Genomic DNA, 27,705 nt, shown 5'->3' with positions numbered 1-27,705 from the left:
GCACGACGCAGGGCTGCCCCTGGCCGCCTGGCCAATGATCGCTGGCCAGGCGGGGCTCGCGGTCGGCTCCCCGGGAGCGAGCGGGGCTGGGCGTGCCCACGGGTGACGCGCGGGCGGCGCAGGCCAATGGGCGCGGGATGGTGAGCGGGCGGGCCTCCAGGCCCGGGCTTTAGGACACGAACCCGAGGCCTGCGGGACAGACTGACGTGGGATTGCAACGCAGAAGTCACACCGCGGGGATGGCGTTGGCGCGGGCCTGGAAGCAGATGTCCTGGTTCTACTACCAGTACCTGCTGGTGACGGCGCTCTACATGCTGGAGCCCTGGGAGCGGACTGTGTTCAGTATCCTGCCCGGGCCGCGGGTGCGGGGGCCGGGGCGGGAGCGCGGGGGCCCGGGCGGTACCCTCCCAGGCCCAGGGTCTGGAGGTGGGGGGAGCGGAGGGCGGAGAGGTGGTCCGGAGCGCGGAGAGGTGGTCCGGGGGGCGGAGAGGTGGTCCGGGGCGCGCAGAGGTGGTCCGGGGCGCGCGCAAGGACTGGTCTCTTCACTGCGGGCGCGCGGGGCGGAGGTCCGGGGCCGAGGGCGGCACTCCCGGTTGGGGCGGGGGTGGGAGAGCGAGAACTCCTGAGATCCGAGGTAGAAGCGTCTTTATCGCTGGAAGAAATCCCCTAGGGCGATGGCTAACCTGGCCTGTCCTCGCCCGCACTAAGGCCGCGCCTGCCTTTGGGTCAGTCCCGTGTTCCTGTGGGAGGCAGGGACCGTGTAAGTGGAGAAAATCGCTCCGGGCTTGGACGCCTTTGACCTTTAACTGTCCCTGATTCAACTGGCACTGATCCTAATTAGGACGCTAACTACTTTTCCAGCCTTTTAGTCAGGTTGTGAATTTGTGCTCATGGCAGCCCAATACAGATTTTTGAAAGCAGTTCGTTATTGTGCCTTTTTGGTCTTCAAGATGGGTAGTTTAAAAAGTGTGTTTTATGCTTTAATTTGCTATTTGCACAGTCCGTAGAAGTAGGGCCTGAAAAGGAATTTGCTGTTAGTTGTAGACTGCTTTAGTAGAATGCTAATGCATATTTGTTAGTAATTATTGAATGTTTACTATGAGCCAAGCAATTGTGCTAAGCACTTTGCCTGAATCTTAACTCATCTTACTTTCCTAACAACCTCAATTAGTAATTTAAGCTTCTGAAGATAGGCTCCCTAAAGTCCATGACATTTGTCTATGTTCATTTCCCTTGATACTATTCTTGCAGAAGAAATAACCATGAGATGTAACATTTTAAAACTTGGGTGCCAATATGAAACAAGGATTTTACACAATATGCTTACTTGGTACAAGGTCTTTCCTTCTCCATGTGCTTTAGTTGGAGCAGCTTCAGAACAACTTTGCAAATGCATAGTTGCATTCCAGTGAAGTGACTGAGGTAATTTCATTCCAAGCCTTAATAAGTGTGTTTATTTGTATGAACTAACATAAGATTGTACTGAAAGCTGAGTCTTTGTTTCAACACTTTTGAGGAAACTTAGCTACTTACAAGGAAATTTATTTTTTACTAGAGGCCCGGTGCATGAATTCGTGCATGGCTGGGATCCCTCAGCCTGGCCTATGATCAAGGCCTATTGGGGGGGCTGGCCGGCGAGCAGGAGGGGCAGTAGTAGGTTGGCCAGCGGGGGGGGGGAGGTGCTGCGGGCAGTTGGGGGGCCAGTCGGGGCCTGGATTGGGCTGGTCGGCTGCTGCACTGCGCGTCATAGCGACCCGTTCTGGTTGTTCTGTCATTCTGGTCACTGGGCTTTTATATATGTAGATTGCTGTTGGCATTTCCAAACCTGGAATTTCAGAACCAGAATGCATATTTTGGATCTAATGTCTGAAAGTATAGTATTCTCTGACTTACTGAACCATTTATTTGTAGCTGCAGTTTAGTCTCACCCTGAATCTATAGGTTAGAGCTCATGAGGTGTTTCTAAAATATGGAAACACATACTTCTGAACACAAACTCATTTAAAAGTGAATTTAAACAATGTTGTACTAAACTGAAACTCTTTAACTCAGAAGCTGAATGTAGAGCCCACTACAGAGTCTACTGGACCATGGCTTAAAAATGCTAAGTTGAAAATTTCAGAAATAAAGAATTCATAAGTTTTAAATTGCACGCTGTGATGAAATCTTGCTTTGCCCAGCCTGAGATGTGAATTCATACCTTTGTCTAGTGTATGTGTAGTGTGTATACTACCTGCTACTTAGTAGCCATGTAGCCATTTTGGTTATGAGAGAGAGAGAGAGAGAGAGAGAGAGAGAGAGAGATATTTATATAACCCATTATAGGACATTGTTATAATTCTGTATTATATTAATTGTCATTTATTTCTCACTGTGTCTAACTTATAAATTGAACTTTATCATAGTTATGTATGTACAGGAAAAAACAATATATGTAGGGTTTGGTACTAGCTGCGGATTCAGGGATCCACTGGGGGTCTTGGAATGTATCCCCTGGATATTGGGGGGCTTCTGTATAGATTTTACACTTAAGAGCTTGTGTTGGCATGTGGATAAATGCTACAGCATCAATGGTGTTCTGGTTTTTCTGTATCATGTTGCAGTAGTAATAGTGTCCCATAAACACCTAGGTGACGGCTTTCTTTAGGATGGAGAAATAAATCATGAAATGAAGTGTAGTGCCTCTTTAGATTTTTGCCTTTGAAGCTTTTGACTTCTCATTGGATTAAGTGACCAAGAGATTTCAATTTTTAAAGTACTGCTAAGAACTACAACCAACTAGCATCAGGTATTGTAGAATCCTATGATTTTAAACCTAAGATTAAAAAAAAAAAACCTATCCGCTGAGCCAAACCGGTCAGGGCGAAACATAAATCTTACCCAAGATTTAGTGCAGTGGTTCTCAACCTTCTGGCCCTTTAAAGACAGTTCCTCATGTTGTGACCCAACCATAAAATTATTTTCGTTGCTACTTCATAACTGTAATGTTGCTACTGTTATGAATCGTAATGTAAATATCTGATGTGCAGGATGGTCTTAGGCGACCCCTGTGAAAGGGTCGTTCGGCCGCCAAAGGGTTCGCGACCCACAGGTTGAGAACCGCTGATTTAGTGTAAGATAAATTTGTCTGGCTATCTGAAAAATGGCCTCTGTCTGCGTCTTGGACAGAGGAAGACTCTAGACCAGTGGTTCTCAACCTTGGCTGTACATTAGAATCACCTGGGAATCTTTTTAAAATCCTGATTTCTGGGCCTCATCCTCCGGAAATTCTGTTTCTTTGTTACTAATGTTGTGGCCTCACCCCATAACAAAGAAACAGAATTTCCGGAGGATGAGGCCCAGAAATCAGGATTTTAAAAAGATTTCCAGGTGATTCTAATGTGCAGCCAAGGTTGAGAACCACTGCTCTAGAACCGTGGTCGGCAAACTGCAGCTTGCGAGCCACATGCGGCTCTTTGGCCCCTTGAGTGTGGCTCTTCCAAAGCCGTAGGAGCACCCTAATTAAGTTAATAACAATGTACCTACCTATATAGCTTAAGTTTAAAAAATTTGGCTCTCAAAAGAAATTTCAATCGTTGTACTGTTGATATTTGGCTCTGTTGACTAATGAGTTTGCCGACCACTGCTCTAGAAGAAGGTAAATGAATTAGCTTACATTACTCTGCTCTAACTCATTTAATAATTTGAAGTTGTCCTTATTTTAGGGAAAACATAGCTATAACTATTTCTGCATACTTTTTAGGGGCATCCTTGAACATGTGAATTTGCTTTTCTCTATTTCTTCCCAAATCAAATAGCTAGACGCGAATTAATACCTGTTGTAAATTGAAAGGTCAATCTCAGTTGAATATGATGGTTTTTGAAGTTTTCTAAGTAAGAAAATTGTAATTAAAAAATAAAATATTTTAAGGAAATGTATCTGTCAAGTCAGACACATTGTAAATAGTTTTTGAAACAATAATATTTATAAATTTGTTTTGTAAATCCTTCTGTGCCAGGACCTGCATCTTACATTTTACCTTGTCTTCTGATACCACATTTGAAGTGATAATTAGCTTTTGTTTTGTCAACCAATATTTACTTTATGTGCAGACTTGGTTTCTATCTTACAAAAAAATGCAACCTGACACTTGCATAAAGCAAGGTAACTATAAAATGAATCATGTAAGTGCTAAGTGGTATTGCAATGAATCTATCTCAGAGGGGAAGTTTTTGCCCTGTTTCAAAAGCTTTCCCTACTGGCAGCCAGTAGTGCAAAGGAAAAGACCAGGTTTTGTAACCAGGACAGGTTTTGTAACCAGTGAGACACTCCCTGTAGTGCCTCATTGAATAATATTGTAACCATGCTGTTGAGGGCAGGTGGAAAAAATACAAATACCTTGTTAAAAAATTTGAAGCACAAGTCAAAGTCATTTTAGCCTTGTTTTTTTAATAAAAAAAAATGAGGTTTTAGTCTGTAATCACTGGGTTATATTTGTTATCTCTCTACAGCTTCATATATATATATATATATATATATATATATATATATATGTATATATATATTTTTTAATGTATTTTATTGATTTTTTTACAGAGTGGAAGGGAGAGGGATAGAGAGTTAGAAACATCGATGAGAGAAACATCGATCAGCCGCCTCCTGCACACTCCCTACTGGGGATGTGCCCTTAACTGGACTCGAACCCGGGACCCCTCAGTCCGCAGGCTGACACTCTATCCACTGAGCCAAACTGGTTCACGGCAGCTTCTTATGTTTTCATTAGAGGCCTGGTGAATGAAATTTGTGCATGGGATGGGGGGAGGTGTCCCCCAGCCTGGCCTGCACCCTCTTGCAATCCAGGACCCCTCGGGGGATGTCCCACTGCCAGTTTAGGCCCGATCCTGGCAGTTGGATATCCCTTTCGCAATCCAGGACTGCTGGCTCCTAACCACTCGCCTGTTTGCCTAATGCCCCTACTGCTCGCCTGCCTGGCTGATCGCCCCAAACTGCTCACCTGCCTGCGTGATCACCCCTAACCACTCTGCCTGCCTGCCTGATCACCCCTAACTGCTCACCTGCCTGCCTGATCACCCCTAACCGTCTCTGCCTTGTCCCCCGCCACCGCGGCTTTGTCCGGAAGGATGTCCAGAATGATGTCCAGAAGGTCATTTGGCTGTCTGGTCTAATTAGCATATTATGCTTTTATTATTATAGATGGCATTTAACACTTCCATTTATTTTAAGCAAAATATGGGCAGTTTTGGGGTTATGTTAGGAATTAGATTCTCCCTGAAAAACAGGCCTTGTTTCTTCAAGGACAGAATTTTTAAACCACAGTGCTGGGCACACAAATAATGCTTGAGACACATTTGTTTATATATTGATGTGTCATTTCAAAGCAATTGCATAAGTATTTGGGAATGATAAAAGAGACCTGATTTTAAACCACTTTTAGAGTAACTTTGAAGCTTGGCTATTTCTAATGAACGGAATTCAGTTCTTGGGGAGAATTCAAGTTTAAAGAAGTAGAAAATGCTATGATTGGGAGAACTTCCTTGATTTTTTTTTGGAGATGTTAAAAAAAAAATTTGCATTGCTCTGTCTATTCACTTGTGAAAGGTATACGTTTGTTGAATTCTGTGTTCCAAACGTATTATGCACCTTCTAATTGCAAGATACTATTCTAGATAGTGGGACTATTACTGTGAGTAAAATAGGTAAAAATATTTATTCTAAGGCCACTAGATAAATAAGTAAAAATACCGATGATTAGATTGTTAAAGCTGTTATGGAGAAAAAGAAAGCAGAGAAGAGGCTAGGAAGCAAGGAAGAGGGATAGTTCTGCTTTAGCTACAGTGGTCAGGAAGGGGTTATTTAGAAAAATTTAAGCAGAGCACGAATTCCGGGCAATGAGTATTGCAGGCAGAAGGAACGGAAGTACGAACTCAAGGCACCAGCATGTCTGGCATGTTTCAGGGATGCTGAGGGGCCACTGTGGCTGGCAGAGTGAAGGGCGTGTGAGTAGCAGGAGGCGAGGTCAGGTCCTGCAGGGCCTCCTGGGTGCTGGGGTGAGAGTTCGGGCGATAAAGTGCCTCAGGTTTTGAGTAGAGTCACTCAAGTCCAGTAACAATTGCTTCACAGACATTTTATTTTTATTTTTTTCCAAAATATATTTTATTGGCTTTTTACAGAGAGGAAGAGAGAGGGATAGAGAGTTAGAAGCATCGATGAGAGAGAAACATCGATCAGCTGTGTCCTGCACACCCCCCACTGGGGATGTGCCCGCAGCCAAGGTACATGCCCTTGACCGGAATCAAACCTGGGACCCTTCAGTCCACAGGCCGACGCTCCATCCACTGAGCCAAACGGATTAGGGCCCTCACAGACATTTTAATGTTTAATAAAACAGGAAAGTAAGATATCAGAATATACATTTATTTTCTCCATGAAACTTAAAGCTCTTTCCATTTTGAATGAAAAAAAACAAAAAACAAAAACACACCAAAACCCCAAACCCTAGGAACTGTTTTTTCTCATTTTTAATGTACTGAGATTTTTAGTAAGTTTCCAAGAAGATGGACTTCATTTCTTCCTTCAAGGGAATTAGAGCCACGTTTCAGGAACAGTTAAAAGTCACACCTGCTCTCAGAATGACGCCCCGTGTGAATTTAGCGCAGGGAGCCGGGCAGTAGGTGTGGTGGGTGGGTGCAGGGCAGGAAGGCCTGGTGGACTGGAGCGCGGAGCACTTCCAGGGAGGAGCTGGAGTGTTGAGTTCCGCAGCTTGGAAGAGGTGTGGACTGGGGTACAGAGGTGGGCTGGATGGGGAGTACATCAGGCTGACAGGCTGGGGCAGGATTCCTTAAGGCAGGATAGGTCGGAAGTAAAATGGAAAAAGCAGGTTGGGGCCATTTATTAATTCAGCACACTTCTTCTCTGAATGCCTTGTGCCCGATGTTGTGATACATCAGTAAGAAAACGAGACAAAGACCTCTGTCCTTGTGGAACTTTTATAGCGAGTGAGTGATGTAGTATGTTAGGTGGTGTGCATTACAGAAAAAAGAAAAGTAGGTCATGGGGCTAAGAAATATTTGGATGGGATGGAATTGCTGTTTTTAAAATATATTTTATTGATTTTTTACAGAGAGGAAGGGAGAGAGAGAGAAAGAGAAACATCAATCAGCTGCCTCCTGCCCTGGGGATTGAACCCACAATCCGGGATTGCCCAGACCGGAATAGAATCAACGACCTCTCGGTGTATGGGAGGATGCTCAACCAACTGAGCCACACCGGCCAGGGCTAGCTATGCTTTTTGATGTGACTAGTGCAATCAGAGACTTAAAGGTTTGAAGTTATTTAGATTAGTGAAGAGATAAATCATACCCACTGGAACAAAGGTCCCTGGCCTTTTCCCATTGAGAAACTACTTTTGATTTCTCCAAAGTCTTGTGACTCAAATAGGCAATGATAAGGCAGAGTTACTGTTTGGGACAGGAAATGTTAGTTACTGTGGTCTTGCTTTTGATTACTGTAGTTATTTTTAAAACATTTCCTCTTTTTGTTATTGGGCTTTTTTTTTTATGTTGTTGCCTTTGTTATTGGGCTTTTTTGTTGTTGCATGAAAGGGTTGGGGAAGACCCTTGTATGGGCAAAAAATCTTTATATTTTCCTATCTGGAAACTTATCAGCTCCTGATTAGTCGGGGAGACCTGTTAAAGAAACAGCAAACAACGTGCAGATAAATGGTTTCCATTTGCTTTTAAATCCATTGAACCCATAAAATAAATATTTATGTTATGTCCAGGTCATAAATAACCTCTGATTATTCATTCTGCTCTTGAACAAATTTATCTTCAGCACCTGCACATATCCTGGCACCTTATCTGCTCAGTTCTTGAGTGTTTTACGCAGCGCCTGCTTTACCTAGCAGTGCACCACAGGAAGAAGCAAGGGATGGCTGAGCTGAGGTGCTTTTCCTCTCAGGAACTTAAAATTCATTGACAGAGACAGTTATAAACACACAAAACAGAAAAGTCTGATTTTTAGTTGTTGAGGTCTTTTGTTTTAATCTAGATTTCTCTAACTTTATTGTATATTTCTTGAATCATGTAGCCCCCTCTAGAATATAGATCTGATTAATTTGTGTACAGCTACTGATCCTTATATGAAAAACAAGAACTTGACAAATAGAAAGATTACTCTATCATTTTGTGCATCACTTTCCAATATATGTGTGTTAGATAACATTGATTATTTTTCTATTTTCTGTGGTGAGACAAAATTTGTGAAAGATGATTGAGAGGTGGTGTCTAAATGCCCTCTCCAAGCAAGTGGGATCCTAAAATGTTAGTGAAGGCCGCAGCCTCATTTCATGGAGAAGCTGGGGTCCAGAGAGGTTGTGATGTCACAGGCTTGTACTACAAATTAATAATAAATTAGTAGAAGGGCTACTTTGGGCAGTTCTCAATCATTGGTTTGAGTCATGATGTTAAATGTCCACCCCCTCAAATAATAGTTTTAATAAGCATTGTATTGCCTTTTGTTGCAGAATAGATTCCAAATTCTCACATCAACTCCATTTTATAGACAAGGAGACTGGCGATGGAGAGTTTGGCACAGGCAGGACTGGCAGAGTCACAACTCAAGCCTAGTGCCGTGGTGGTTCCAGCATCCGTTTCTTGTATGTGTGTGTCAAGGATACTTTAAACATTGAGAGGCGTGTTAAAGAATTCGATGGATTGAGAAGTCCATTCAAGTACCAGATAGCTGGTACACTTTAAATTGTGTGTCTGGCTCTCTTTGTGAGAATACTTCTTAGGAGGTGAACAACACATCTTCCCTAACTTTGCAAATGTCACCATAGAACCAGTGCCTAAACATGTCAATAAAACTGCCATTTTAAATGGTGCCAAGCATAATCTCTGGGAATATTCTTCTCAGTGTAATGAAACTATTTGTGCTACATGGCTTAAATTGCTTTTGTAGAAAGCTGCTCATAAAAGGTGCCTTCTTTCTGCATTCTTTTTAAGGCTAATAGACGTTCCTCATGGTTCTGTTGTCTACTTGTTCACTTAGAGCAGCGGTTCTCAATCTGTGGGTCGTGACCCCTTTGGGGGTCGAACGACCCTTTCACAGGGGTCGCCTAAGACCATCGGAAAACACATACATAATTACATATTGTTTTTGTGATTAATCACTATGCTTTAATTATGTTCAATTTGTAACAATGAAAATACATCCTGCATGTCAGATATTTACATTACGATTCATAACAGTAGCAAAATTGCAGTTATGAAGTAGCAATGAAAATAATTTTATGGTTGGGGGTCAGCACAACATGAGGAACTGTATTAAAGGGTTGCGGCATTAGGAAGGTTGAGAACCACTGACTTAGAGTGTATGTCACTGTATAGTTACTAGTAAATCAGTTTAAAATACTCTTATTTTAGAGAGCTTTAAGATAATTTTAGAGAACAATTTTGAAATTGCATAGAAAACTCACTTTTGGAAGCTTATTTAATTATTGTGATTCTGGAAATAATTAGGAGAGATGGGGTCAGAATATAGAAACATTTTTGGGGGGACACAGGATAAAAGTTAAATTTAGTAAGTGGTTCTGGGTAAAAGGTAAGGTTAAGTTTTATATTTTTTTGAGCCACTTATAAATTGGCATTTGCATCTAGGTCCAGGTGACTTTTGATAATTTTCTGTTTAACTTGGTCTGAATTGAGAATTGTTTATTTTATTTCTGGGAGCTAAGACTCTTTTATTTCCTAGTAACAAATTAGATCCGGTGATGCCTAACCCCGGTTTTATAAAAGAGGAAGTTCTTTCACACAAAACAGATTTTAGTCTAATACCATTTGTGGTTCTATTTTCCTTTACAGTTCTTATTTATTAAAAAAAAAATTACTATTTAGACATATGAAGCCCCCACAAAATATAATATAGTGAATGTGCATGTACTACCAGCTCTGTGAGAAAAGCATTACTAGTACTTTTGAAGTCCCCTTAATGCCCCTTTTCAGTTGCTTCTCCCTTCTCCCCCTTTCACTCCATCAAGTAACCACTATCCTGAATTTAGCATATACAGTTACCATTTATTTCTTATTACTTTTATTCCTCATGTATGCATCACAACAATGCTATATAAAGTCACAATCTCTAGTATCTTTTAATCAGGCAAAAAAAATCTTTAGATTTTGATAAGTTCTTGTTTCACTTAGGAAAACATCATGATTTTATATGCACATAAAAATTTAAAAGTTAGATAATTTGGTGTTCACAAAATTGAGCTTAATTTTCAGATTCTTGTCTTATATGGGAGTAATCTCTGTTAATTGCATGTTCCTTAACTGATATATTCTCCATACTAAATTGGAGAATTACAGTGCCATAAAGAGTACATGATATAATCAATCAAATAGCTGTTTCCGGTAATCACTTCTTATTTGAATTGAATTTGAGCCAATGACCTGAAGATTATTACTGTATCTTTTCATGTGCTCGGTGTATACTTTTATACGACTTACATAAAAGCTGTAAAAAACCAAAAAGCAATTTGAAAATATAGTATTGCCTAGAAATGGATTTTGCTTTTCTCCTTTGTAGTCACTATAAAGTTTGTCAGTCACATAATATGTGGAATATGTAGGAAGCACCACAGAGACTCTAGAGTCAAATAATGTTTCTCAAACCATCCCTTTATTCATCAAATATTTATTGAGTATGTGTTATGTTGGGAGATATAAAACTAACATTGTTCCTCTGTTCAAGGAGTTGATAGTCTGGATGAGATAAATGTATCTATAAATAGGTCATTTCAGGTGATACGAGCAGTTTTGTATGAACAGTAGGGAGTACTTAATTCTGCCAGGAGGTTAGGGCAAGAATGAGAAAAATGCGAGTGCTAGGGAAGGCCTTGTGTAAGAGGAGGTAACCAACTGAGCTCTAAGAAGGATCAGGTTTTACTAGGAGGAACAGGACTCTTCGTATGTAGGAAGGTATAGCAGCGATTTTCAACCGATGTGCTGTAAGAATTTCTAAAACATGCAATACCCGAGTATTTAGTTAGGGGTAGTATATCTCTTTCCTATAGATTGTCGAATAACAAAATGACAATAGCTAACATAACAGCTGGCTTCCCAATGTGAATGCATAAAAATTATACCTATTTTTTGTCAGATTGGCAAAACATATATTTTTTGGTGTGCTGCAGAACTTTAGTAATTAAGTTATGTGTGCCATGAGATGAAAAAGGTTGAAAATCGCTGTATTATAGTATAGCGGTTAGTTAAGTACACAGATTTTTGGTGATCAGCTGACTTGGTTCGGAACTGGCTCCATTGTTTGCTCTGATGTTGAGAATGTTACTTGAGCATGCTGAAGTGTCTAACTGCTGGGCACATACTAGACTTTTACAAATGAGAGCGGCTGCTACTACTATCATTCGTATATTATCATTAAACCATATTAAAAGGCAGAGCAGTATGAAAGTAAAGAATGCTGTTTCCTAAGGCTCATGTAATATGGCTGCGAGTAGGATGGTGTTTGTTGGCATGAGTTTGAGTGTTGGGTGGAACAGTGGAAAGTAGTGTAGTGCTGCTCTTGGTCCCCACCTTGATCCCTGAGCCCCTTTGAGTGTTGACTGCCAATGCCATTTAGCTGCTTCCTTCTCCAGACTATTGCCCTCAGCCAGGGCAGCTGTCTTGCTCAGGTGGATTTTCCTTCCCACATCCTGCAGCCAGTGATGGACAGATAAAGGGATACAAAAGGTCAGACCCCTTGCCTCAAAGCATCACCAACTTTGTGGTACAATTCATGCTCTAAAGCAGCGGTTGCCAGCCAATGGTCCGCAGGCCGCTGGTGGTCTGTGAGGTCCAAAAGGTTGGCAACCGCTGCTCTAGAACACCCTTGGGAGCTACTCTGTTCTGCTCTACTCACTCCTCTTCTGATAAAACTCCCTGAAGAGTAACTTATACAAGAATTCCTGTCCCAGTCTCTTAATTCCTGTCTGCTTCTATGGACTTCAACCTAAGATAGGTAGTTTGGACTAGATTGGAAAGTCCTTGGATGCTTGGCTTAGAATTCCAAGTGCTATCTTCTGGGCAATTGGGAAGCCTAATGCATTTTTTTTTTAATATTTAAAAATATATGTTTTTATTGATTTTTAGAGAGAGAGAGGAAGGGAGAGGGATAAAGAGATGGAAACATCACTGACCAGATGCCTTGTACTGGGGATTGAGCCCGCAACCTGGGCATGCACCCTGACCAGGAATCAAACCAGTGACCTCTTGGTTCATGGGTTGATGCTCAACCACTGAGCCACCCTAGCCTGGCACGTAATGCATATTACTAGTAAATGTATTTAAAAAATATATTTTATTGATTTTTTACAGAGAGGAAGGGAGAGAGATAGGGAGTTAGAAACATTGATGAGAGAGAAACATCAATCAACTGCCTCCTGCACACCCCTCACTGGGGATGTGTCCACAACCATGCCCTTGACCGGAATCGAACCTGGGACCCTTCAGTCTGCAGGCCGACGCTCTATCCACTGAGCCAAACCAGTTAGGGCCTAATGCATTTTAAAAGGATCACTGTAGTAAAGAGTGGCATGGAAAGTGTGCAGAGGCCTAAAATGGGAGCTTTTACATGACTAAGTAAGGAATGGTAAATACCTCAGCCATTTCTCATTAATTAGGATGGGGGGCTTAAACTATAAAGTTCCTTGTAGGGGTTGGAAGGAACTGAGAAGTCAGATAATTTGAATGTGGAGAGAAGGGATCAAATAAGTTTGTAGCTCTGTGAACTTGTGAAACTCAAGAAACAAGTTACCTGTTCCCAAAAGGCAGTGGTGGGACAGGCATTGGATAAAAGCTCTGGAAATTCTCATTCAAGAAGGGAGGAAATTGAAGGGAAAATGGAGTTACCAGTTCCAGGCAATTTTGAAATCCAACCTGACAAGCTCTGTTAGGTTTCAGTGCCTGGAAATACCCTCTTTGCTTTGAGGCTTTACCCTACTGGACTCATGGCTCTGCCCTTGGGATCATCCTTTCTGTCTCATGAAGGTTTGGTCCCCTGAAGAGGCAGGGACTCCAGACAAGGCTCAGCTACAGTATAGAGAATGCCAAGAACTTCTAAGCCTCTATCAGAATAGAAAGAGAAACTCATCATTCTCTCAGTACTTGATGCTGCTAGAATGCAGGAACAACAGGTATTCAATAGGAAGAGCACTCTCCCATCTTAATGCATGGAACTGGATGGTTCCCACCTGAGTGTAGCCAAACCACAAACCTACTACCAAACCAAGCAAAGGCCTAAGTCTGCAAACCGAATCCCTTGTGGAGTTCAGGAATAATTCTTTGAAACCATCAGCCCATAAAAATCCCAAAGAGGATCTAGACAGGGTGCCGTCAGAAACCAGAACATGTGATTATGGATCCCCAAGGAAAAGACTAGCAGATGCAGTCCCTACAAAGAAAGTACCTTCAGAGGCACTGAGGAGGAAGGAATGCCAGCACCTTAAGCCTACACTGTCTTCTAGACCAATGGTCGCCGACCTTTCGGACCTCATGGACCACCAGTGGTCTGCGGACCACCGGTTGGTGACTGCTGGTCTACTAGTAGACTGTGTTGTGCTGGTAAACTTTCTGAAAATCCAGATCATGCAGATCATGTTCACATTAGCCACTCTGCAGACATGACCCCTCAGTATTCCAAGACACACCTGGAATCATGCCATTATTGTGGGCATTCCTGGGCATCTCTGATGCATGGCCAAGAAGTACTGCAGCCCAGTGAAACTGATTTAAAAAAGCAACTATCAGAAGACAGAAGGCAGCAATTTATGCTTCAAAAAATGGAGCTGGAAATTAAAAAGGAGCGCCTTCAGCATCTGCTGGAGACAAAGCTTCTCCTAAAACAGCAGCAGCTTCATCAGTCGAGCCTAGGCTACAATTGGTTAAGAACTCAAGCTGTGTTTAAGCCGAAAGAACTGATTGCTGATGAAAGAAAGAGCTTACTAAGCCCTGAGAGCTCAACTTGGATATGAATGGGAGTGACTCTGGACCAAGTTTGCTGAGGTCACCATGTGATTGGAACATCATCATCCATCAGAAAGCACCAGAGTCCGCTAACAAGTGGAGAGCCTAGAAGGGAGAAGAAGACAGGTGGGTTTCACTCACCTCTGGAAGATGATGCCCTGTGGACATGCCAAAAGACATATACATATCTCGACCCCAAAGAGGGCCGATGACAGGAGTTAGACAAGATGTGTTGACATCTTCTATGACAACAGAAAGCCAAAAGGAGCTTGTAAGCTCAATCACATCATCATTCCAACACGACGACTCCTGGTGTGAGATAGCTCTGCTGGATTTGGTTCAGTCTCTGAGCCCAAAGTCCACTTCTAGACCTCAGCCTCATCCCTGCGGAGAAACTGGAGCCTGGAATTACAGTGCTTGTGACTCAGTTCTCTAAATCAACCTGGAAGAAGATGGGGGCAGACAGGATCCCCGTGGTCTATAGGAGAATCAGATTCTGAAGATATCTTTTTCATTTGATCCCAAAGCACTTGATACAAAGCTTCCATCAGAACTTTGTAGGTTTTTTAATATGCTGACCTAGGATTTAAAATTTTTAATTGCAAGTAATTATGTCTCTCCTTTCACAGGTCCCTGACTCACTAGGATTCTGTTATGCATTGAATATAGAAATCATCCTAACAAAAAGAAAGTAGTTTGTAGATTGGATGACTAGGCAAGTAGTTAATCAATAGTTATATCAAATAGTAATCTCAAATAATTACATCAACTATTTTCAAGTAGTTGAAAAAATAGGACTCATAGGAAGAGGTAGTTTTGGAGAAAATAAGTTCAGTTTTGGCTTTGTTGAATTCAGAGTACCTTGTGGAATGTCATAGGTAGAAATGTTCAGTAAGTTGTAGGAAGTATTTGTCTGTGGTGTGGAAGTTGGGGTCAGGTCAACAACATGAAGGCCACTGTTTAAGTTATAAGAGTGTACATATAGGACCCGAGACAGATTATTGGGAACTCCATTATTATCATTTAGAATACTTCCAGCTGTAAGTAACAAAGAAAATCTAACTCAAACTGGTTAAGAATGAAGGGAATTTATTGACTTCTATGTCAGAAAATCCAGTGGTAGGGTAGGCTCCAGGGTGGTTTGATTAGGGTTCTGGCTCCATTTTTCTGTGATTATTTTTGTTCCACCACCTTCATGAATCAGCTTTCTTCTGAGTTTTGCTTTCCTCATGGAGGCAGAGTGATACCAGTAATTCCAGGAGTCTATCAGCAAATTGCATATTCTAGGCAGAGAGAGAGAGAGAGAGAGAGAGAGAGAGAGAGAGAGAGAGAGAGAGAGAGAGGGAGAGAGAGAGAGAGAGAGAATATGAATGAATGAATATGAGAATGGGAATGAATGAGAGAATCTGTGTTCCCGAACTCCTGGCAGAAGTCCTAAGCTTTGAGCTGGTTGATCAGTTTTGGGGGCAGGCATTATTACAGAGAAGGGTTTACTAATTGGTTAAGATCAATTGGTACTTACCCCTGGAAGTGGAACAGGGGTTGGCCTACACAAAGAGCATGGCTGCTATACTAGGAGAAAGGAGTGGGTGTTTGAGAGAAAAGTACAAAATTCACAAAAGGAACATACAGGGAAAGAGCCAGTGAAACAGAAAAGTGGTGAGAGAGATGGGAGGAGAGCCCTAGGGAGTATCTCAGACCATGGTGGAAGAGTTTTGAAGAGGGAAAACTAAAATAGAGTCAATTCAGATAGCCATTGGATTTGCTAGGAGGTCATTGGTGACCGAAGAGTGATATGAAGCAGCGGGTATGCATGCACTTAAAAAAAGAAAAAAAAAGAAATTAAGTGGTACATAGAAGATGGCAGTTTAAGAAAGAACTGGATTAAGGGAGGCTAAAACAGAAACTTAAAAAAGTGGTTATGGGGGACTTTTTACCCATGTTTTCTGGATGAAGGAAATGATTTTAGAATTTGATTCAGATAGCTTGTTTGGTCTCCGCTCTAAAGACACCTTCTTGTATGTCCCTGGACAAGTCACTCAGTGTTTTGTCAGCCTGTCAATATTTCACAGGAACTCTGAAAGATGATAATATGTGAAAGAGGTTTGTCATCTAAACTATTACACAAACATTAGTTGGTAGTAAGCATATTGTTTATATAAACCATACCTTCTCATAAAAGAATGTAAAGTATTATAGAACTACTAGTATGTAGAGCTGAAAGGTATGAGACAGAACGGGGAGGGGGAGGGAGAGAAAGAGAATATGAATGAATGAATAAAACATGGTCCCAGTTCAGAAGCTGTTATTTCTCTTAGCATGGCCATGTGACTGCGCAGGGAAAAGCTCTTCATTTACTGCATCAATATTTTGTCAGTGCCCTTGTTGATTTGCATCTATACAGTTTCACTTTCCTTTGGAATGAGAAAAAAGGAACACTGTAGAGAACATATATTGGTTAGGTTATTAAGATGACTTTTACTTGATGATGTTGCAAAGTTTAGTGATAATTCTAAATATTTAATAGTAGCAGGTGCTGTCAATTTACGTCACTGGTGTATGACTGATTTTAGCTTTGGCTCCAAAGCCAATGCTTTTAGCCACAGTCTCAATCTAAAAGTCTTGGATCATATATTCTTACTGCTTTTTCAAGTTGGTAGACCTTGTACAGTGATTAAATACAATTTTATTTTTGTATATTTCTGTTTCTTAGGTTAAACAGTGTCAGTTTCTATGCTTCATTTTAAGCAGCCTGGTGCTTTGAAGTATAAGAGGGAGAATAATAGTAATTACCTTGTAAGGTGATGGTGAAGATAAAATGAGCTTTAAAAATTTAGTAAACATTAGTGGCTACAGTTATTAGTTCTTTATAAATACTTGATATATATTCGAAAACATCAATTGAATGGCTATTTCCACATAAAGCATTTGTTGAAAAAAAATGTTGGGATTTAGTTTTGAATAAATTCAGAAAAATAGTAAGTTTTCTTAACTACAACTCAGATTCCATGCTGGTCTCCATCGTGGGGATGGCACTGTACACAGGATACGTCTTCATGCCTCAGCACATCATGGCCATATTGCACTACTTTGAAATTGTACAATGACCAAGAGGAGACCGGAAGCGAGAGGTTCCCTAGGGAAGAACCATCCTCTGAAGTTGGAATGAGACTTCATCAGATGTCAGAAGAAACTCGACTAGATGTCCGTGTGACCAACCTTATGAATATAAAGACTAAAATTCATGAGTAGAACAGGAAAATAATCCTGACTCATGTGTTGTGTTCTTTATTTTTAATTTTACAAGAGGCTCTTGTATAGTAGTTTTTGTCTATTTTAACATTGTAGTTATTTGTAATTTGATATCAGTATTTTCTTAACCTTTGTGACTTTCAATATTACCCTGTGAAAGCTTTTCTTAATGTAACTTTGGGTACATTTTAAATTGCCTTCTATTTCTAAAACCCAAAGTCATTAGTTGGGCTTTACTGTTCTTGCTATTGTATGGCATATACATCTGCCTGGATATATTTCTACTCTTGACCAAAGTTTTGTAAGAACTGGGGCAGGGGGTGGGGAGGGAGGGTATTTTATTGAGAACTATTTACAAAAGACTTATCTGTAAGTTTGAACTCAGGAGTACAGTTTTAGCTCTCTAGACTCTATAACAGCTTCTGCTTTAAAACTACTAAAGTGTTTCTTAACAATGAAAAAATAAGATCTTGCTAAAGTAAAAAATAAGGAACATTTCATCTTTTAAATATTAATTCTTATGTGGACTCATTTCCAGAAAACTTGGGGGTTATTATTGTGACAACAGGCGGTCAAGTAGCATTATTGTGTAATGCTTACATACCATGAAGTTTTTAATAGACAGTAAATCAGTTTCCTCTGAGAGTCATTACTTACAAGTACTTCTTTAAGTTTAATTTCTGATTGTAATGGGTGCTGTAAGTGCATTTGAACATTGCAATAAAATGTGATGAGATGAATTGTTAAAAGCTATATCAAAAAGAAAGGTAAACTTGGTTAAAATCCTTTCTTTCACTATTTGTATTACTTTTTTTTAAAAAAACTTTTATTCCTTAAACGTAAAATGATTAATTTTTTGATGTAAACTCATTAAATTCAAAGAGAAAAATCAGCTGCTGTGGCAATGTGTTTTTTCCTCTGTGGTTAAATATTGATCTAGTATTTATATTCTGAATTGATTGCTGTGGACATATAAGCAATAAATATTTTAACATGTTTCTCAACATAAAAGTATTGCTAATTTAAAAAATTAGATATATTATTATTATTTGTTAATCCTCACCCGAGGATATTTTTTTTTAGATGAAAAGACATTTTATTATTATTTTACTATATAACATAGTAGTGAATATATCTGATTGCATTTTCTCAAATGACAAATGAAAACAGGACAGCATTTTACTGAAAACCTCAATATCATCTGTCTTGGAGGATTCAGTTTCCTACGATGTGTATGATACTGTCCGTAAGGATACCAACGGTGCTTAGTAGTAAAGAACATTTTGCTAAGTTGTTCTGTCACGGGTCGTTGCTCCAAGTGTTCATCTTTTACTTCTAATCTGGTTTTCAGTATTTGATCCTGTGTTTCTTCATAATTATGCACAGGACCTGGCTGAGGGATAGGCTTGGTGTGTTCATACGGAATATCCACGAAAGGATGGTAGCAAACTATCGTCCTGCCATCAGATGTCAAAGCAAGTTCTACTTTGCAATTATAGTCATCTGGAAGAGAAGAGTATGTGGATTTATGACAAACACAGTATAAAGTTCCCCTTTGGATTGGAAATAAATGTTTCAAAATAGTTCTGTTTGATATCACCCATTTCACTGCTGATACGGCCATGGTGAATCAAGATGCTTTATCAGGTGGTATGGAAAAAGATTTGAAGAGAAAAATGCTTTTAAAATTTGCTTCTAGGCCAGCCGTGGGCAAACTACGGCCTGCGGGCTGGATCTGGCCCGTTTGAAATGAGTAAAACTATTGAAAAAAAAGACCATACCCTTTTATGTAATGATGTTTACTTTGAATTTATATTAGTTCACACAAACACTCCATCCACGCTTTTGTTCCGGCCCTCCGGTCCAGTTTAAGAACCCATTGTGGCCCTCGAGTCAAAAAGTTTGCCCACCCCTGTTCTAGGCATACCTATTTTCATCCCTTGACGTCTGCTCACCGTGAGCCCACCATCTTCCTCCAGCCGGGTCCGAGGATATTTTTTCCATTGATTTTCAGAGAGAGTGGAAGGGAGTGGGGAATGGGGAAAAGAGAGAAAGAGAGAAACATCGATGCAAGTGAGATAAATCAATCAGTTGCCTCCCGCGCGTGCCTGGACCAGGGCCAGGATCAAACCTGCAACCCAGCTATATGCCCTTCACCAGGAATTGAACCTGAAACCCTTCAGTGCTTCAGCTGACACTCTAACCACTGAGCAACGCCAGCCAGGATTAGACATATATTTTAATATGCTTTCCAGAATAAATTTTACCATTTAAAAAAAATGTAAGTATTGACCCTAAATTTTTAAAAAATTTTTTTTATTGATTTCAGAGAGGATGGGAAGGGAGGGAGAGAGAGAGACAGAAACAATAATGATGAGAGAGAATCATTGATTGGGTGCCTCCTGCATGCTCCACACTGGGACTGGGAATCGAACTGTGACCTCCTGGTTCATAGGTTGATGCTCAACCACTGAGCTACACTGGCTGGTAAGTTTTATGGCCCTAAATTTTAAGGATTAGACTTGGGAAGTATTTTCTAGTCTGGAGGTAATGAGTAATGTATAAATTTTTGATATTTTTAAAGAGTCTATCATCACTATTAGGTAGGGATGGTGAGAGAAGAGAGAGATGTAATTAGTTTTGAAGTAGTTAAAAATAGTTGGATATGGTTATGTCTGAGTTGTATTCATACTGTCTCAAGCAAAATAATGATTATGTAAAAACAAAGTAATAAATCAGGGAAGTGTAATCTCACCAGCTGATTCAAGTGTCTGTTTTATTTGTTAGCAAATAACAAATGGGGAGATAATTCCACTTCATCTGTTTACTAGAGGCCTGGTGCATGAAATTTGTGCACTGGGGGGGGGGCGTGTCCCTCAGCCCAGCCTGCATCATCTCCAATCTGGGACCCCTTGGAGGGTGTCCGACTGCTGGTCCCTGTGGGATTGGGCCTAAACCAGCAGTTGGACATCCCTCTCATAACCCAGGACTGCTGGCTCCCATCTGTTCACCTGCCTGCCTGCCTGATTGCCCCTAACCGCCTCTGCCTGCCAGCCTGATCACCCCTAACCACTCCTCTCCCAGCCTGATCGATGCCTAACTGCTCCCCTGCCGGCCCAATTGCTCCCAAAAGCCCTTCCCTGCTGGCTCAATTGCCCTCAACTTCCCTCCCCTGCCAGCCCGGTTGCCCCCAAATACCCTCCTCTGCTGGCCTGGTTGTCCCCACCTGCCCTCCCCTGCAGGCCATCTTGTGGTGGCCATCTTGTGATGACATGGGGGTGGCCATTTTGTGACCCTATGGGGGCAGCAATCTTGTGTGAGGGCATGACGGCCAATTTGCATATTACTGATTTTTCATATAGGATAAGAAGGTACAGTGGGGCCTTTACTTATGAGCTTAATTTGTTCCGTGACGGAACTCGTAACTCAAATTACTCGTATGTCAAATCAAAAGTGAACGAGTGAGACACGTGATGCTGGGCTGATGTTGTGGCGTTCACTGTGATGTTCGCTGCGCCAACTAGCGGTGGGGTATCTGAAGCTGGCTTGTAACCCAAATTTTAGCTCACAACTCAAAGCAAAAAATCGGCCGAGAGACGGCTCGTATCTTGAAAAACTCGTTAGTCGGGACACTCGTAAGTCAAGGCCCCACTGTATTTATTAAACAACTAGAGGCCCGATGCATTAAATTCGTGTACTGGGGGGGTGTCCCTCAGCCCAGTCTGCACCCTCTCCAATCTGGGACATCCCTCTCACAGTCCAGGACTGCTGGCTCCCAACCATTCCCTATGTGCCTGCCTGCTTGCCCCTAACCCAGCCGTGGGCAAACTAAATGAATAAAACTAAAAAAAAAAAAAAAAGACCGTACCCTTTTATGTAATGATGTTTACTTTGAATTTATATTAGTTCACACAAACACTCCATCCATGCTTTTTTTCTGCCCCTCTGGTCCAGTTTAAGAACCCATTGTGGCCCTCGAGTCAAAAAGTTTGCCCACCCCTGCCCTAACCACTTCAGCCTGCCAACCTGATCACCTCCTAACCATTCCCCTTCTGGCCTGGTTGCCCCCAACTGCCCTCCCCTGCTGGCCTGGTCACCCCCAACTGCCCTGCCCTGCAGGCATGGTTGCCCCCAACTGCCATCCCTTGCAGGCCTTGTTCCCCCCAACTGCCCTCTCCTGCAGGGCTGGTCCCCCCCCCCCCAACTGCCCTTCTGTGCAGGGCTGGTTGCCCCCAACTGCCCTCTCCTGCTGGCTTGATTGCCCACAACTGCCCTCCCCTGCCAGCCATCTTGTGGTGGCCATCTTATGACCACATGGGAGTGGCCATCTTGTGCGAGGGCGTGATGGTCAATGTGCACATTACCTCTTTATTATATAGGACTAGAGGCCCGGTGCATGAAATTCGTGCACGGTGCGGGGGGGGCCCTCAGGCCAGCTTGCACCCTCTCCAATTTGGGACTGCTCGGGGGATGTCTGACTGCCAGTTTAGGCCTTATCCTTGGGATCAAACCTAAACTGGAAGTCAGACATCCCTCTCACAATCCGGGACCACTGGCTCCTAACTCTTCACCTGCCTGCCTGCCTGATCGCCCCTAACTGTCCCCACTGCTGGCCTGGTAACTCCCAAATGTACCCCCTGCCGGCCTGGTCACCCCCCTTTCTCCACCCCCTACCAGCCTGGTAACTCCTAACTGCCTCTCCTGCTGGCTGGTCACCCAACTGTGCCCCCGCCAGCCTGGTCGCCCCTCACTACCCCCCCTGCCAGCCTGGTCACCCCCAACTGCCCCCCCCCCCCCCCCCCCCCCGCTGACCTGGTTGCCCCACGCAGCTTGCTGCTCAGTCGTTTGGTCATCCCTCACTAACCCCCTGCCGGCCTGGTTTCCCCGTGCAGCCTGTTCAGTCCGTTCAGTTGTTTCGGTTGCTTAGGCTTTTACATATATAGATTCTCCATGGGTCTCTTATGTTTCTGTATGTCTTGCAAGTGTAGGTACTGACTACCTTTACTCTGGAATATTTTTCAATGATGTTTGTATGGTGGAGAATATAGAGAAGAGATAGTGTCCCATCACAGAAAAAACAGCAGATTTGCTCAGAGCCTTGCAAAATAGAGAATGTCTTCTTCTGTAGCAAAGGGCATTAGAAAAAATTCTGGGTTTCCTGTGCGCAGGGTTCCTCTCCTGTAATGCAACCTTTTGTATGCACTGGTATCACTCGGCTCTTTGCATTGTCTTGTGGGAATTGGGGCAGAGGATCAGAACAAGAAAATGATACTTTGGCTGTTGCCCTGAGTGATAAAGTCCTTTGTTTCTGACCCTGGAATCTCATGTCTTCTGCCAGCACCCTGAAAGCTGTGCCAGACTAACTTGCTAGCCTGCAAGTAAGGTAAAATCTCAGACCCTTCACAGTTCTCGACAGTTTTTTTTTTATACTTAAACTATGAAGTTTATCCTATCTAATAAAAGAGAAACATGGTAATTGGCGTACGACCGCTACCCTTCCCATTGGCTAATCAGGGCAATATGCAAATTAACGGTCAGCCAATATGGCGGCTGGCAGCCAGGCAGCTTGAAACTAACATGAGGCTTGCTTGCTTCAGTGATGGAGGACTCCAACGTTCCCTGCCTGCCGCTGCAGGCCTCTGAGCTACAAGCAACTATGTAACAAACATAGAAGCTAAACAAAACCCCAGAAACCTGCTGGGCTTCAGCCAGCAGGATCGCAACATTGTAAGCAAAGGCCAGAAACCTACTTTCTCCAGCCTAAGAGCTGGAGCCAAGCCTCAAAGCTAAAGCTGGCCCAGAATAAAAAAAGAAAAAAGAAAAAAAGGAGCGGTTGGGAGCTTCAGTCACCCCCAGCCTGAAAACAGCCCTCAGCCCCTCACCCAGACTGGCCAGGCACCCCAGTGGGGGCCCCCACCCTGAAGGGTGTGTGACCAGCTGCAAACAGCCATCATCCCCTCACCCAGGCTGGCCAGGCACCTCAGTGGGGACCCCCACCCTGAAGGATGTGTGACCAGCTGCAGACAGCCATCATCCCCTCACCCAGGCTGGCCAGGTACCCCAGTGGGGACCCCCACCCTGATCCAGGACACCCTTCAGGGCAAACCAGCCAGCACCCACCCATGCACCAGGCCTCTACCCTATATAGTAAAAGGGTAATATGCCTCCCAGCACCGGGATCAGCGGAGCCGCGAGGCCTCCCGGCACCGGGATCAGCGTGACAGGGGGCAGCGCCCAAACCCCCTGATCGCCCTGCGGCTCTGTGTGTGACAGGGTGCGGCGCCCCAACCCCCCCCCCCCCCACGGGCCCTGCTCTGTGTATGATGGGGTAGAGCCATAACCTCCCATCGGCCCTGCCCTGAGTGTGAGAGTGGCGGCACCCCAACCCCCTGATTGGCCCTGCTCTGTGGGTGATAGAGGGCGGTGCCCCAACCCCCTGATCGGCCCTGCTCTGTGGGTGATAGAGGGCGGCGCCCCAATCCCCTGATGGGCCCTGCTCTGTGCGTGACAGGGGGAAATGCCCCAATCCCGATTGGCCCTGCTCTGTGCATGACAGGAGGTGGCGCCGCAACCTCCCCATCGACCCTGCCTTGAGTGTGACAGGGGATGGTGCCCCAACCCCCCAATCGGCCCTACCCTGAGCATGACTGAGGGTGGAATCACAACCTCCCGATCGCCCTGCTCTGTGCATGACAGGGGGCGACAGGGGGCGGCGCCCCAACTCCCCAGTCGGCCCTGCCCTGAGCCCGACCAGGGGCTGCACCTAGGGATTGGGCCTGCCCTCTGCCACCCGGGAGCAGGCCTAAGCCAGCAGGTCGTTATCTCCCGAGGGGTCCCAGACTGCAAGAGGGCACAGGCCGGGCTGAGGGGCCCCCCTCTCCCCCGAGTGCACAAAGTTTTGTGCACCGGGCCTCTAGTTAAATATAATCAATTAAGTAAATTCTGATTTTCCAGGTATGTGCATATGTGGTGTGTTTGTACTCGGTGAAGGTGGAGTTGTAAAAAATACACATTTCCGCAATGATGCTTCATTCGGATCCCTGGCACCAATTACGAATGGCCGCTCCAGCACTACTGGCTACTACGCAGAGCGCGCCACCCACCGTCCACCATGTTGGTATATCATGCAGGAAAATAATCTGAGAGACAAAAGCAAAAACCACATCCATGGTCTTCATTAGTGCTACTAGCCCAGCTTTTTCTATTTGAAGGGCTTTGGTGAGAAACACCTGACCCCCCAAACCAAACAGCCCGATTAGTAGGAGAAAGAGCCTGTCCATCCCACCGTTCGGCAGCCTCCACTCTCCTAATACAAAGAGGATGATGACGCACTCCACGAAGCCAACCACTATGTAATACCAGATGGTCAAAAAGTAGTCCACAGATTTCCCCATTTTTCTGAGGATAACGAAAGTCGAGGCAGTAAACACGGCTTGTCCCAGTGATGCGAACGTGCCCTTCAGTTGATCTGAGGAGCTTCCAGTCATCTTCGCAGTGTTGGAACCAAACAGAAACAGCGGCCTCACGCTGAGGATCACTCCGCTGATGGCGAATGCGGTGAAGAGAACATCCCAAAGGCTGTATTTTTCCTTGAGAAACATGCAAGCAAATAGAGACGTAAACACTGGACAGCTAAAGGAGACCACCGTGGCATCGGCGAGGGACGTCATATGGAAAGCGTAGTATAAAAGGATCATGGCGGTAGAACCGAAGACTCCTCTGAGAATGAGGAAGATTCGTAGGTCTTTTGGGCCTATAAACCCAGTTTTTCTGTATATTAAGCAAGGGATAACGACTAACATTTGGAACACACATCGGAATGTACTAATTTCTACAGCATGGAGGTCTTGCACTTTTTTAACAAGAGGCCACTGAGAAAAGGCAGGCAGACAATAATGTGTAAAACAGACCAAATCCACGACATGCTTTCTTCTTGGCTTCCGGCTGCGCGCACGAACCGCAGGGCGAGGAGCAGCATAGCGGGCACCAGCTGGGGCCCGGGGTTTCCACTGCCTCCACCGGCTCTTCCCTCACGGCCAGCGACTCTTCACTCGCAGATGGGGATGTGGCTGTGACAGCTGTGAGCGCCAGCCCTGGCGACTCTTCACTCGTGGACAGGGATGTGACAGCTGTGAGCGGCAGCCCGGGCTCCCACAGCATGGCGACCTGGGTGCTGCTGAGTGCTCTCCCCGTGGCTGTTGGAGTGCCAGATGTTGGGGTCCAGCCCGAGTAGGTCCAGGGGTTGCCAAAGGTGTGGACGGAGTCGTGGAAGAAGGAATGATACCGAGGCAGCATTCAGATGATCAGCAAAGCCAGGTTCTCTAGCCAGGTTCTCTTTTATTCTCCTTGTTACATCTGTATTTATACCAGTTGATTTTAACCCTTTCCATTCTATTTTAAAGGTTAGGGCGTTTCTTATCTCCATTCCAAGGTTACTGTATTGTTCTGTTAAGCTACAAGGAAGTAACTGAAGGAGATTATCCTAAGTAAAGATTATGTAGCTTAAGCGTGATTGTTCGTAGTTAAGGTGATTAACTACCTGCCTGGCACTTAGTTAAGGGGTTTTACTGATTTATTCCCTTCCTTAGTCCTGTTAATCCCTAACTCCAGGGAAAAACCCCCACCTGGGGAAACAACCTTTCTCGGAGAGGTAACCCTGGTTAGAACACATAGTGCTAAGAAGGGGAGCAAACATATTAAGAACAGTATGCCACATACGCCAGGTCCCTTGAAACATATGCTGTGCCGGATGGACCGGCCTCCGGCAACTCTCCCATTCTTATTTTTTAAATGTAGCGCTTGTAAATCGGCAGCCACCTCTCAGATTGCGTTGTTTAAGACTTGGAAGAAGACTGGGAAAAGACAAATAGTTATTAAAGTTATGAATAAAAATAGGCCTTCGGCCCTAACCGGTTTGGCTCAGTAGATAGAGCGTCGGCCTGCAGACTGAATGGTCCCAGGTTTGATTCTGGTCAAGGGCATTTACCTTGGTTGCGGGTACATCCCCAGTAGGGGGTGTGCAGGAGGCAGCTGATCGATGTTTCTCGCATTGATGTTTCTAACTCTCTATTCCCTCTCCCTTCTTCTCTGTAAAAAATCAATAAAATATATTAAAAAAAAAAATAGGCCTGCGCTTAAAAGCATGGGGATAATGCTTTGTTTAGAGATGGTTTAAAAAAAACAAACCCAAGTCAGAAGACAATTAAAATTATGGAATGACAGTTAAAGTTGCTAATGTCACTGAACGAGAAACTATTAGTCAAATTTGGTGATTTAAAAACTTTCAAATAGTTTACATATAAAAAATCTGGCATTAAAATTAAAAAGGCACAGATTAAAATTAAAATTAAAATTAAAAAGGCACAGATATGGGTTAAAAGAATAATAATCATTTATAAAAGTCTTGAAAATAAGGCTAATTTATTCGTATCTTTAACACCATTAAGTAGGACCTATTCGACAGTATTGGTGATAAGGATGGAATGCTGACAGAGACATGGGCTGCTGGATGATGAAGGATAGTGGCCAACAGGCCAGTGAGAGATGAGACAACTCCCTGGCACCCAGTAATAAATGCTCTTGCCCAAGTATTAGGTTGATTAGGGTAATAAGGACCATACCAGTATCCTACTTGTTAAAGATTAGAGGCTGAGCAATGGGAAGTAGGATTGAAACAAACTGCCTAAATGGTGCCTTAGGGGTTCACTCTTCTCTGGGCAGGTAGAAGTAGGAATCTTATTATAATGGGACAACTCTGAAGACAATGTGACTGGCTGTGAAGCCAAAGGATCCCCCAAACTGAAATAGATGGCATCTGCAGTAAGGGACAAGTTATTCAATACAGACCTTTGCGTGGTCTGAAAACATGTTCATTAGGGTGAACTGGGAGTGGGTGGCCACTGACAGTGAATGCAAAGCCTTGCTTATTGGCTCAGAGCTCTCTCTCCCTTTGTGCTCCCTTCTTGCTCCTCTTCTCCCCTGACCTCGCTTTCATTAAGGAGAAAGGTGATTAAGGGTGAGACCTGATACACACCTGCCTGAGGATGCTGGGGGCACTTTGTAGAGGGGAGAGATTCAAACTTTTATCACTCTGTTGGTTATAGCCACTCGAGTCATTATCCTATCAAGTCCTGTGTGAGGAGTGGGCACCAGAATCCAACTCTTGGAGTTTGGGCAATTTTTGCAACGAGCAAGGAAATAATGTGACCCTATTGGGTGGAGCCCTTTGGGCCTATTCAGTGTACTACTGCTGTAGCTTCCACTGATGATTGTATACAGGAGTCCTTGAATCATGTTATTTTATTTAATGTTTCACTATGACCTTATGAGGAAAAGTAATGGAGTCCCAGCAGGGGTCACTGTCTGTGTGGAGTTAGTGCGTTCTCCCTATGTCTGCGTGGGTTTTCGCCAAGGACTCCTGTTTCCTCCCAC

At 43.5% G+C, this 27,705-nt stretch overlaps 3 protein-coding genes and 1 pseudogene across 4 annotated transcripts; 2 read left to right on the top strand and 2 right to left on the bottom strand.

Moving 5' to 3' along the window:
* Positions 1 to 239: 239 nt before the first annotated feature.
* On the top strand, positions 240 to 18,146 carry SPTSSA (serine palmitoyltransferase small subunit A; the record flags this gene model as incomplete). The annotated part of the gene is made up of 2 exons (XM_081089976.1): positions 240 to 342; positions 17,026 to 18,146. The coding sequence occupies 2 exons, from the start codon at positions 240 to 242 to the stop codon at positions 17,127 to 17,129; spliced, it is 207 nt and encodes a 68-aa protein (XP_080946102.1). The 3' UTR covers positions 17,130 to 18,146.
* LOC308528056 (protein hinderin-like) lies at positions 13,179 to 14,458 on the top strand (annotated as a pseudogene). Its single transcript has 2 exons — positions 13,179 to 13,193; positions 13,524 to 14,458. The product of its transcript is annotated as a protein hinderin-like (transcript).
* Positions 18,147 to 18,376: 230 nt separating the features above from the next.
* On the bottom strand, positions 18,377 to 21,103 carry LOC308524006 (large ribosomal subunit protein mL42-like; the record flags this gene model as incomplete). The annotated part of the gene is made up of 1 exon (XM_081098135.1): positions 18,377 to 21,103. The coding sequence occupies exon 1, from the start codon at positions 18,896 to 18,898 to the stop codon at positions 18,377 to 18,379; it is 522 nt and encodes a 173-aa protein (XP_080954261.1). The 5' UTR covers positions 18,899 to 21,103.
* Positions 21,104 to 24,149: 3,046 nt separating this feature from the next.
* Positions 24,150 to 25,569, bottom strand: LOC308523929 (solute carrier family 35 member G1-like; the record flags this gene model as incomplete). The annotated part of the gene is given in 2 exon segments (XM_081098025.1): positions 24,150 to 25,140; positions 25,142 to 25,569. Coding segments are annotated over 2 exon segments (1,266 nt in total). The 3' UTR covers positions 24,150 to 24,302.
* Positions 25,570 to 27,705: the final 2,136 nt, after the last annotated feature.

The sequence above is a fragment of the Myotis nattereri genome, assembly GCF_964212035.1.
Source record: "Myotis nattereri genome assembly, chromosome: 1".
In the NCBI taxonomy this organism is placed as follows: domain Eukaryota; kingdom Metazoa; phylum Chordata; class Mammalia; order Chiroptera; family Vespertilionidae; genus Myotis; species Myotis nattereri.
Note: the sequence above shows the minus strand (reverse complement) of the source record. Positions and strands in the feature narration are given on the sequence as shown.